Below are 13360 nucleotides of genomic sequence, written 5' to 3' on the forward strand. Positions count from 1 at the left end.
ACTCACTATGGTTAGCTTTAGCCACTAACTTCAACGATAACTGGCAAAGTTCAAGCAACAAACTTGTCATATTCATATTTAATGGGTAACACATGTAAGTACTAGAGGATCTTCCTTATAAGTATTAAGGTATTCAGATTGGATTTGTTCGTGTCAAAGCATAAACTTGGTATATTATATTAATCCTTCACACTTTACAGAAAAGATTAATCAATATTGTATTTTACTTGCTCAGTAGACGTTCAAGTTTTAGTATAAAATTTAACGCTAAATTATATACCTGATAAATCTCTTTTTATCGTCCATTATATTATATTATAGTTGAATTCTTATAAAACTTATTACTATTTAATTAGTGCTTTTGTAAATTAATTGTTTCTAAATAAATCAAAAACTTGTGATATTGAACAAAATAATATGTTGTAACAGTCAAAATTAAAATGTATTCTTAAACAATGAAAAATGTTAATTTAAAAGTGTTTTTTTAACCGATAATGAAAATCAGTTTTTAAAACGTATTCGCGATAGTTTCATTACTTCCTTTTTAATGTATATAACATGCAATGTCAGATATGATTTTTTTTTGTGTGGCAACTCCAAAGTTGCCACACAAAAAAAATTAAATTCACCAAAATGTATGAGAAAGTGCCACTTTTAAAAACCTCAAAGTGACTTATATATAATAGTTTAAAATTAATTATATGCATATCACCGAATTTCAGACTAGCTATCTGATAGATCTTCCAGTTTTATACTATCGTTTAATAGTAATTAAATTTGTGTCTTATTAAGTATATATTTTATATTTTATTAAGAGATAATAACAGCTTTTATGAAAGTGAAAATTTTAATTTCAATACCAACTGCCATTATCTAATTTTAATATTGATTTATTGATAAACATACAATATATTTATAGATATATTAATATATATTTATTTATTTTAACTTCTCGGTGGAAAAGTACGTCAAAAAATTTAATCACCTTTGACTTTGATTCTCACCAGAATTAATTTCGGGTCATTGGCGATGCCAGAGTTGGACGTGTTCAAAAAGCTCGGATTAAATTCTATATAAAAGGTCGCTTTGATTCGGACTAAATTTATTTCGTCTGACCTACTACGCCACATGAGATAATAACACATCGTTAATTAGCACTGAAGGGATGAATAATATCCACGGAGGAAAACAGGAAAAGCGCAAAAGCGAAAGCGTGACGCAGAACGAGTTTTTCCCGCATGGCGTGGGAAGTTGCAAATAAACAAAAAAGAACAAGGAAAAAGAAGAATGGAAATTTCGCACTTCCTTGGAATTTTCTTATATTGCGACAAAGCGTAAGCGTGGGTGATTATTGCGCAGTTTTTTGCATTTGACAATTGTTGCAAAACGCGGAAGATAAATGTGCGCGAAAATTTGTTTTTCGCAATTTAAATTGCGCAGACAATATTAATAAAGCGAATGAAATTTTAAGGGTGAGAAAAAAAGTTTAAGATATGGACGTAAAGCGATCAGGGTGTGCTTTCGAGTGTTATCGAAAAAGTGAGAGGAATGTTGGATTATTAGAAAATGAGAGGAAAAAATTGATAAATATTTTATAATGATTTTACAAACTACGCATGAATAAGTAAAATTAAATTTATACTACGTTAAAAATATTAAGTTGATACTTGAAAAAAAATATTACGATCAATATCAGATTTAATACATGTTAGATAGTTATTAAATTTTAAACGCCATATATATATTATCGACATATAAAGTCCATTTAATTATATTATATATAGGGCTTAATGTAAATGCCATTAAATATATAGATTTCCCAATAAACTCAAACGATAATCCGATTTTATTGATTTATTTGGCAGTTAAATACATCGAGCTTTTAATTTTCAATCTAAAAAGACTAATACAATAAAATAAAATCTACTAAATGATACTGTATTTTTTTTAAATCCTAAAATACATTGTATTATATTTTATCAATTAAATACAACTTTGAATATGTATTTATTTACGTTTTATCCTTTTTTTTTGTATATTTATGCTTACGTGAGTGAGATTTCTAATATTTTTCCAATAAAATAATAACGATGTGTTCTATTATACAAAAGTATATTTAACAATAGTTACATTTGACTATTAAATTTGTATAATTAATCATTTGATTTGTTTCTTATTATTAGTATTAAAAAATTATACTAGAATACAATTATACTATTTTTTAGCATATATATTTAATATTGTCTTCAATTAAATTTTAGTTTATTTAATGTTTTAAATAACATTTTAAATTATACTTAATTAAGAAAAATATATATACATACATATATATATATATAAAATAAATTCTGTATTTAATTTAGATTAATTTTATCAGCATTTAAGTAAATAAATTAAGTAAAATACAATATTCCCTTATATAAAATAGCGAAATATATATTCACTGAAATTGTTAACAAAAAGAGGGAAGTGAAACCAAAATTTATGAAATATTGACTGGATCAAATAAATGGTTTATTTTCTTTACAAATAACACGCTTTTATATTATAAGAATGTGTATTTATAACATAAAATGCTGTTCTTAATTTATTTTATTCGAACCAGTGAATTAAATTAATGTTACAATTATTTTAAGGTACAAAATAAATATTTGTATTATCAATAATTAATAAAAAACCTTGACTTTTCTTAACTTTTTTGTATTATTAAAGAATAGTAAAAGAAATATTGATCCAATATAAACAAATTGCCTAATAGACCCATTAACTTAAACTTAATTAGAGGATTATGGCATTATATTCATCTTAATTAAGAGTGTGATTTTTAAATATACAGGAAAGATAAAAAATACAACTTTTACACAATTTTATTAAATAATAAAAAACAATTTTTATTTACAAAAAGGCAACATTTTACAGTAGACAAAAATAAATATATTATAACCAAGGGTTTGCTACCAAATTTTTACTAAATTTCTGAAACTTTAAATAGCACCCATTCCTCCACATAAAAACACAGCACTAAAATGTTTTGTTCTCAATAAATTAAAAATTAATTATAAAAAAATTCTCATTTTTAATATTAATATATTTTAATTAAAAAAATGACCCTGAAGTTGAGAAACCTTCTTAACTTATTTCAAATAAATAATAAATATCACAGATATTAAGATAGTAAATTGACGTCATTCAAAATGAGCATACAATTAAATGCATTTTCTAAACCATTTTCAATTAATTTTAATAATTTTTCGAAACCTTCGGTATCTCTGAAAATTTTATTGTAAGTCAAAATGTAAAATACCAACTTTATAGAAACTAAAATATATTTAAAGTACATATTTAAAAATAATGGCAATGGATTTTTGTCAACCCCTTGTCAACTTATACTCAGAAGAAATACCCCATTCCACCCAACCCTAGCTACTTCAGTGAATTAGATACTTACTATATATGTTTTTATTTTATCAATGCTTACTTTTGATATATATATATATCAAAATATTTTTTTCAGTAAAATACAAAATAAACACGATACAAAAAATATGTTGTCACATAAAAATGTATTATCCTTGACATTTTTTCTAATTCTGGTATCCGTGATGATTGTTATCCAAGGCAGAACATATGGAATGGGATACAAGCAGTCAATGGCTTCCTCAATAAATTAATCTCATTCAAACTGAGATGTGATCTATAGTAACACAGAATTTTAGTCTTATACATATTAAATTATATAAACTTAAACCTCGTTTAGTATTTGAACTGGTAATTGCAATTTTATTTTTTATTTTTTTTGGTCTATTTTTAGATATAAAATGATTGTGTGAACTCATAACAAAATAATATTGAAATTTCTAATGCTTTGATATTTATATTGATTTTAACTTTTTACGTAACACAATTTGCCATAATAACTGTTTAAAATTTGATGTTATTTTTAATTGATTGGGCCTGTATTTATTTAGACAGTATTAACGTATGAAAACTTGTAAGATTAGGTTAAAGTGTTCTCTTCATCTTTCCGTTATATCCTTTTTTTTGAAAACCTTTTCCCTTCTTGTCTCAACATGCATTTCATCTCAGTTAAGTCTTGGTAAGACCTCATAGAGCTTTATAAAACTTTCTTGGATTATTTTGTGTTCTTTGCGTTTCCATATACATTATTGCTCTGTTTATCATTTCCGCTCTTTTTTTCTGCATAATTTAGTTGATATTTTCTTTACATTTATTTTCATAACATGAAATATAATAAATATTAATTTTCATGATCAGTACAAAACTAATAAGTATGAATTAATATAAAATATTTGTAAACACACTATAAGCACAAAAGTAAAATTTGTTAAACAATAGCCATTTTTATTATTTGATTTTAATACACAATATAATTAACAAATTCATGTATTATATAATTTATTTTAATAATAACAAACGTATTTACTTTCTATTTTGTATTTACCTCATGATACCCATTTAAACAATTAATTACATTCTGCGCAATTATATTGCCTTCTAATGAATTTCCCAACGACGCAATTGTAAGCCGAAAATCCTTTCTTTTCGTTATTTTCTATCATGACTTTTTGTCCAATATTTACTAAATATAAATTCTAGAATTAATTTCAATTTCCTTTTACATTAAATGTTTACGTGTATTTTGTATTACCCTATAAGAGACACGTGTAAGGCTAAATAATTACAACTTGAACCATTAAAACAAATTAGGTCAACTTTGGAGAAGGCCAATTGACAGAAAATCGAAAACGACTTTATTGATTAATTTTCAACTAATTTAAGTTGAATTGTCTTAATTTATTAATTATAGCTAAAATATATACACCGGCTATCTTGAAGTGAATAACGTATATATTTAACTTACCACATCATTATAATAATTATGTCGCTTCTTTCGTGATACGACACAGTTAAATATTCATCGTTGACATGTCCATTCTGTTTAAGTTTACTCTTATATATATTTATTAAGAATATACTGACTTTAATAAATTACTTGATATGTCTGGTTCTTTAATTGACACAATGTTCATTTCAGTAAAAATAAAAATATTTTTTTGCCCAAAAATAAATATTATCTCTGAATATATAATTAGTGAATTTTACATTGAATCAGTTGACAGACAATCAACTTTATACAACTTCCGAGTAATGGTATAATTAGATTAAAGTTTTAAAACTCAAATTACAGCTAATCCAACGCTTTAACCAACATTTAACCAACAATAACCGTTTGTATAAAGTAATGAATTAAGATAATCTTTAGCTATATATTTTTACATAATCTTATCCTCGTATATTGAGGTGGTGACTCGAATGCCTAAGTATACCCAGTAAAAGATTTCTGGAAAAACAAATTAATTGTAATTGTTTTTCGTTTCATTCTACATCGGATTTCACAATTAGATACGTGGAAAAGGAGTTGCAATTATCTTTATTGTGTTTATCTGGTAAACAAATATCGTTGAAATGTAAGAGTTTGCTTGTTTCGCAATTTTAATTAACATATCAAATTATTGAATATTCGATTTTTATAATAAACCATAGCAATAACACTGATCTTTATTTATCTACAGGTTTTCATATTGATTATGTATCATATCTACCAGAAAATATTTGTTCAAGTAAATTACTGTATTATCATAGCAAACCAAATTAGAAACTGTAATGATAAATCGTCAGGAATCTGCCAAAAAAAATGTATAAAAGGAATGTAGCTTATTCAGCACAATATCAATATAAGTTTGTGAATAATATCTAAGAGATTTGGGTACAAATCGTATGGAAACCCTAGGGTATTTTTTATCGTATTTGGAAGATCAGAATTATTAATTAATATATAATTATAATTCCGATCACAAATTAGTTTTTTTTAGATTTTTCTAATTTCACGAATAAATAACATGATGAATATTTAAAATACATGCCATTGATTTACTGAATTTTACTGTCCCAATATTTATTTATTTGTTATTAATTGCGTAGTCGTTTCGTAGGACGGCAAAATACGTCTACGCCTTTAGAAAGCGACGTTCGTTTGACCAAGGTCGTATTTAATTTTTTTGAAATGTCACGGATGTGGTGATTTATGATATTTATTGATTCAAAACTGTAATAATACTTTATAATTAATAAAATGTATGTCACTGATTTACTGACTTTGCTTTTAATCAGATGTTTCACTACTTACTTAATAGTTATTACGTGTTTTTTTAATTACATGTTTGCATCTTCATGTTCTATTGTATATAGTTAATTTAGAAAAATCATCATTAAAAAAATTCACTTCAATCGACTTTTTCATTGTCTAAAATAAGTACTAGGGTAATTTGTTGTAAGTAATACTGTAATTTGTTAAATTACGTTCTCACAAAAAATAATTCTCTATTACAAATAATAGATGTTGTGAAAACCTATAATTGAATCATTAATTTAAATCATAATTGTAATGCCCCCTATATATTATTTAATAAAAACATAAAAAATATGTATATAAAAGAAGCAACTAACATTTTTTTAACTTTTTTTAGCCATGGTGGTGAGATTCATAACTCGACGCTTCATCGGTGAATATGACCCTAGCTTAGAAAAAGTTTATACATTCCACACAGTCATGGACAACGAAATGGTATACTTTGACATATTGGACACGGCCGGACAACCGCATGTAAGTAATTGTTTTATTATCCAATTTAGAATGACCCTCGTGTTCCAATTTAATTTGGGGTTTGTATCACCATTAATAAATAATATATTAAAAAAGAGTAACATATTGTTTACAAGCACAATAAATCATTGGAGATATATAAATTAGCGTACCGCTTAATGAATTAAACGTCGTCGTTCACACAATGCTATTAATATTTTAAATAATAACACTGTACGAGATTATTGCTAAAAATAAAAGATAAATAAATTCATGTGTATTTTTTATTTAAGTATTGTTGAAAAAATCAGCATAATTCATCTTTTTTAAATATATTTTAAATTACAAAATACTAAAAATGTATATTTAATTACATTTGTATGATTAATTATATATGATCCATATTGAATTAGGTTAAAAAAAGTTATTTTTAATAATTTTAACTGATTTTTTTAATATACTGCTGGTTATTTGTAGTTTGCCATCTTTGACAACTCTACTTTTTGTGTAGTATAAAAATATAATCAGCACATTTTTACATTTTAGTCATTGATCATGACAAAATCCTTTCTGAAAATGTATTTCTGTTATGCTTTTATATATTGTATATTTCAAGAAAAGAAAAGGCAATTATTTTAATTATTTATTACGACTTAGTAGATCTAATTTGTAATGATCGATCGTAATTATAATTATTCAATAATTACAAATTACAATATCCCAGACATTAGGTATAGAAATTAATATTTAAGGTTTCTTCTTCTTCAATAACATTATTATTATATAGCAGATTCAGTTGCTAGCAAATTTATCTGTGATATTTCCAATATATGCATAATTTTAAGAATTTTTTTAGTTAGAACTATGAAAGCTATTTCGTCAACAAAAAAATATACCATAACCTTTTAGTGGATGGTAAGGTCAAGATCTTCAAGCTTAGTTTCTAACCCCGTTTTATCTTATTTTTTTCTCGTTATGGTTATCTGTGGGTGTTTATTGTGTTCTATTTACTTTTTTTCAGGAAAGCGAATGTCTGACCTTAGAAGCGAACATACGGTGGGCGGAAGCTTTTATTCTTGTATACTCGGTCACGGACAAATGCTCATTTGACGAATGCAACAGACTGAAGTTTCTAATTAACTACAATAAGAGAAGACGCAGATTAGGATCGAACAGTGGAAAAGTGAGTCGAATATTTGTTTATTTAATTAATTTGCGCTACAGCTACAAGTCAATGCGGCCTCAAAATAAATATATATATATATATATACATAACAAACAATTTTCCTTTTAAGTTTTATGTTTAAATACTTTGTAACATTTCATATTTTAACTTTAAATTGACCTAGTTAAATTAAAGAAAAATACCTGAGCCTTTTAAAATATTTAAAAAGAGAGAAAATTATTAAAAATACTTAAATAACTTTGGTACTGATATTTATCTTCAATGAAGACATAGAGCTACAGGATATAATATACATATTATATATACATCCAAATCACGATGTTTTAATATGTAGGATACATTTCTCTACGGAAGCTATACAGCAGATCCTTGGTAAAGTGTAATTTGCCTCTCGGCTATAAATTGCTCTATACGTATGTATATAAGACAACAAATATCAAAGAAAATACAATGAGAATTACTTGGAATTCAGGTTCGCGTATTTCCTTGGTCTTTTCATGTAAAAAGCTCTATAACGATCTAGAATATTAAGAGCAAACTAAACATAATATTATTCAAGTGTAACATAGTAAAAAGTCGTATCTTAAATATTCGTATGTATTGCTCAAAGCTTATACAAAATGTATATAGAAAAATTAACAAAATCTAAAAGTAAAAAAAAATATTTTTAATAATAACTCTTTTGCTCAACTCAAATTTCTCATCTCCGGTTATCAAGTGATCGAGAAACGGTGACCAGCTTCAAGTTCTTTTGATATGCACCTTATCTCCATGTCTTCCTTATCTTTTTAACGTGTTTTTATATTTTTGAATCGGACTGGTTAAGTTTCTGCAGACAGGACATAATTGTGTACCTTTGTGATAATTATTGCTACCTGATTTTTGATTTTTTTTATTACGATTATCTAATGACTCACTTGTGGGAGGTCTCCTTAAATCCTTAACGACACTTGCGAGCATAAAAAAAAAGATAATGGAATATAACTTGATTATAAACTCAAACTGATCAGACCATCACGGTTAAACCTCGTACTATTCAGAGAAAAAAATACTTTTGTACATAATGGAATGTTGTCAAAGCATTATGTCATTATTACTATTGTAATGACTATAGAATCCATACCCTTTTGTGCATTATGGATTGCACAAACAATATGCCATCCAGTGACAGAAAAAACATCATTTTTATTACCCCTTTCTATACATATTTCGTTGCTTGTCAACTGTGATTCGCCGGAGACATCCCAAATCAACCGTACAAAAGATCTGACACTGGAGTTCGATTTGTTACAATTAGGGATTCCAATCCCGGGATCCCGAATCCCGGGATCCCGGGATCCCGAACGATTTTCAATACCCGATGAGTCCCGGGATTATAAAACATAATCCCGAATTTTTCGGATTGGTTGATTTATCAAGCACAATCGAATTATTATTGACAACATCGTTATATTTCGTGTACAAACTTGCTCAAGTTACACGTGTCATCTGTGAATCTTTGAGGCTGTGAGTCTGAACGTGCTTTTTCAGCAGCAGGCTGCTTAGGAACCAAAATCAGATCAAGGCTAAATGATAAAACACTTGATGCTTTGATGTTACTTCGTGAGTTTTATTCAAAATAATGTTTTCAATTAATTGTTTCTATGAATGTACATACATATGTGCATACATTGTCAAAAGTTCATTTTTTTCTTCTCAAATAAATATATATGACCTTCCCTTTTTTATTTTTATTATATTATTTTTTATTTTAAGTCCAAGACTAAAATTATACGTACTTTATACATTGTACGTTATAAAAAACAGATGTAAAAATATATTGTATTATTCATTTTAAAATATTTTTATCGATAAAATAACATGAAAATGATCCCGGGACTGGTCCCGGGATCCCGGGATCGACTAATTGCAATACCGAAATCCCGGGATCAAAATTTTGGCCCGGGATTGGAATCCCTAGTTACAATAATCCCAAAACACCTACCACTTTATAAACGTTTTAATAGCTGGAATTATCAATTTTTTTTACATTAATATATCATACAATTTTGTACAAAGAGTTCATTTGGTGAAAATTCTTCCATCGTAATTTATTTTCTGAAGCAATCCACCAACTTTTAGACATCCAATAATTAATAATAAATTTATACGAAAGCAATCTGACTTTTCGGCGAATGAAATCAAATTTTTCTTTTTCAATGCATCCTTTCAACGTATTTGCCTTCTGATCGCAAATCTAATTAAATCTGATTTTATCAAAATGCTTCACACAATGTAAAGTATATATTCTTATATTCTATTTTTTCAGTTTTAATATGTTTTACGGTATATATTGTCACTGGAATTGTTATTGAACAGCACGAATTTTAATTAAATTTTATAATTGCTTCCCCTCATTCCGGGATTTTCAATCTACCGTTGGGATTTCTGGTTTATCCGCGATTTTAAATAGTTTGGCATATATTTCATGTATGTATTTATAATATAATAATAATTTTCAGTTTATGTGTGTTAGCATATTGAACTTTAAACATCTGTATTTATATAAATATTACGTTAATATGTATGTCACAGATTAAAACGCGATATGTTTTTTTTTATTTAAGTATGGTTTTGACTTATTTTTATCCACGTAAAAAAAGAGAGTCATCTATATTAATCGGTTTTAAAAGCCGACTAAAATTTTAATAAATTGTGTTGTAATATACATATAAGTAAAATACAAGCACATGAAAGATAGTGTACAATAATGTGACACTATTAAATCTAATTAGGCGCTTCCAAGCAAAATTCATAAAAAAATATTTTTCGCTTTTTATTTGATGGATTTAATAAATATCTGACAATGTTATTTTGACAGATTAAAAAGTGCATAAATCAACGGATAGTACATACAAATAATATTATTATAATTGGGCCTCAAACATAGAATTGCCTCTATCTTTTATGGTGGTAATAGGGGGCTCTGTTTTGAAACTATATGTTTCAAGAAGCAAACTTTCGTTTAGGGGAATTTGCATTTGCTAGTATTTACGACGACAATATATTTCTGAAGACGACTGGAGAGTATTTGGAGGTGGCTTCGGTACTCTTCTTTAAACTTTGATGCCACTTAAATGTCGTCGATAAATGCGTAGCAGAAGTCCAACCCTCGCAAAGTTTCGTCGTAGAAGCGCTGAAAACATAATAAACGTACATTGGTATTAAGTAATTCAAAAATAAATGTCGTTTTTTTTGACCGTTAAAACCTGAGTACGTATTTTTTCTGTGTTGGTGCACATCTATACATCATATTCTGATATTTAAAATAAATTGGGCCCCAAAATTTACGATGGCAAAATTTTTACTAAATGAACAATAGAAACAAAATTGTATGTTATATGAATTTCTTTAAAAAAAAATCCAACTACAGCCATTAAAAACATTTGTGAAGTAGTAAAAAATTTGAACAGGAAATTTCCTGATTTGCAACCCATTTAATTTTGAAAGGTTGCGAAATCAGCGCCGCTGCTCCTTTAAAACGTATTTTTGCTCTCTTCTCGAAACATTTTCTGATCTTTGAAAATGTATAAGTCACTTCTATTCATAAAAACGGTGACAAATTGTGCATAAAGAAAGAGTTCTCAACTATTCAAATATTGAATAAAAATGAATGAAGTATTCGTAATCATAATAGATGAGGTTTTTATAATCGTAATTTTTTTATTGGTTTTTAAGCAATTATTGCAAAAAAAAAAACTCAATTAATTGCCTGTAAAATACTATTAAATTATAAAATAATTTTTGCCTAGTAATAATTATTTTAATTAATCGCTAATTACTTTCCTAATTATTGAACTTTCTGAATTTCATAAAATATGTATAGCACAATGCTGTCTGAATTTTTTGATCAGTAAGGGCGTCAAAAAAAATACTTAATTTGTTATTTTACATACTTTTTCAGCTTTTTCAAGGGTGGAACAAAGCTTAGATAGTTTGTAAATTTATATATAAAATTACAACCCCTCCTCAGGCTAAAAATCGTTTATGCTTCTACATTTGAAAAATTCGCTGCAAACGAAAATTTGTTCCAGTAAAATCAATGTTTTAATTGAATGTTAGATTTTTGACAGATAATTCTATGATATAAATTTTTCCAACAAAATTCTTGTATTTTTAATGTATGTAGCTTACATCAAATAATGAGACACAGTGAAATTGATTTTAGCTCAAATACGATTTTTCTATAAGTGTCTCATTATTTTGTATTTTATTAACAAATGACACACATGTATTATATATAATAAGTATAGAGAAAAAGACATTTTTTTTCAAAATAAAAAGAGGCGCATAAAAAATCATGGATTTTGGAGCGGCACTAGTCACTCGGGGGGGAAGGGGGGACACGTCTTTTTTGTTTCATTCTAAGATTTTTTCAAATTCTCTCGATGCACACAAAGCACATAAATTAAATCCTGAATATGTTTCAGTAGCAGTAGTAGTCTGAAATTGTATGTGCGTTAACACTTATAGTAATTTGTAGGACTTTATTCGTCGTATTTTTTTGTATTTAAAACTAACTGCTTTTCAAGGAGTATACAATTTTTGTCACAAACCTAATTTCAAATTCTTTGGATAATCTATATAAGCCGTGGAATAAAATTAATTTATAATCATTAAAGTAAATTTAAATATTTTAAATATAATCCTGTGTGATCTTATTCTTAAACCCCGCATTAATTTACTGTGACCAAAATGATCATCCATCAACAAGGAAACGAGGCAAAAGCGTAAAGGATTATAACCACACAAGCCCTCGTTACGACCAGAAAAAATGACATAAATAACATGCAAGTGTTCTTACTGTGAATATTATCCGTCATTGAAAGACTATTTTTTATTGCGAAACGGTCACGGAAACAATAAATCACCGGATCCTAAGATCCCTGTTGCAGTATACGACCTTGGAGAATACCCATCAAGCAAATGCATGTACCTATTTCGTTGTTCTAAGAAACAAAAATGTATTGATTGGATGATCGCTGCATGATTGTGGTTGGTCAGCAAGCTTTGCAGACCTGGATACTTAAGCCTTGACTCCGATGAGGAGAGGGCAGTCACAAGCAGACCAGCAGACGCCTGCTGCCCGTGAACAACATACTGTCATGGGCGCTCACGTCCCAAGAGAGACTCCTTCATATAAGCACCACCGTAGCAGATAAAGATTATCCTCTGCTATACTGTCGCTGCCACGCCATTTACAAGACCTTTGCGCACTTCCCACAGACATCATCCCTGCGCCAGCTTCTCTACCACCGCTCGGAGGAAACATCTCGCCATTTATCGTCTGTCGTAATTGTAATATAATCTAATAAAGCTCTAACAAGATCCCACCTTGCGTCTCACTGGCTAAGAAGTCACACCCCTTAGGGTTGCAAAACCTTAAAATCCTTAATTTCGCAAAATTATTGTTTGATTACGACACAAAACAATAATATGGAAGTATCTTATAAAATCGAACAATATACAAT

At 27.6% G+C, this 13360-nt stretch overlaps 1 protein-coding gene across 2 annotated transcripts in view; it reads left to right on the forward strand.

Moving 5' to 3' along the window:
* LOC148227697 (ras-related and estrogen-regulated growth inhibitor) overlaps positions 1-13360 on the forward strand; it is a 43955-nt gene that overhangs the window by 25296 nt on the left and 5299 nt on the right. For both annotated transcript variants that reach the window (XM_088201922.1, XM_088201923.1), the window contains exons 3-4: positions 6549-6685; positions 7686-7847. In XM_088201922.1, coding sequence (XP_088058048.1) covers positions 6549-6685; positions 7686-7847 — 299 coding nt within the window. The remainder of the gene's footprint in view (positions 1-6548; positions 6686-7685; positions 7848-13360) is intronic.

Source organism: Plectrocnemia conspersa, unplaced genomic scaffold (assembly GCF_051122295.1).
Source record: "Plectrocnemia conspersa isolate PC_06_02 unplaced genomic scaffold, ASM5112229v1 ptg000013l, whole genome shotgun sequence".
Classification (NCBI taxonomy): Eukaryota; Metazoa; Arthropoda; class Insecta; order Trichoptera; family Polycentropodidae; genus Plectrocnemia; species Plectrocnemia conspersa.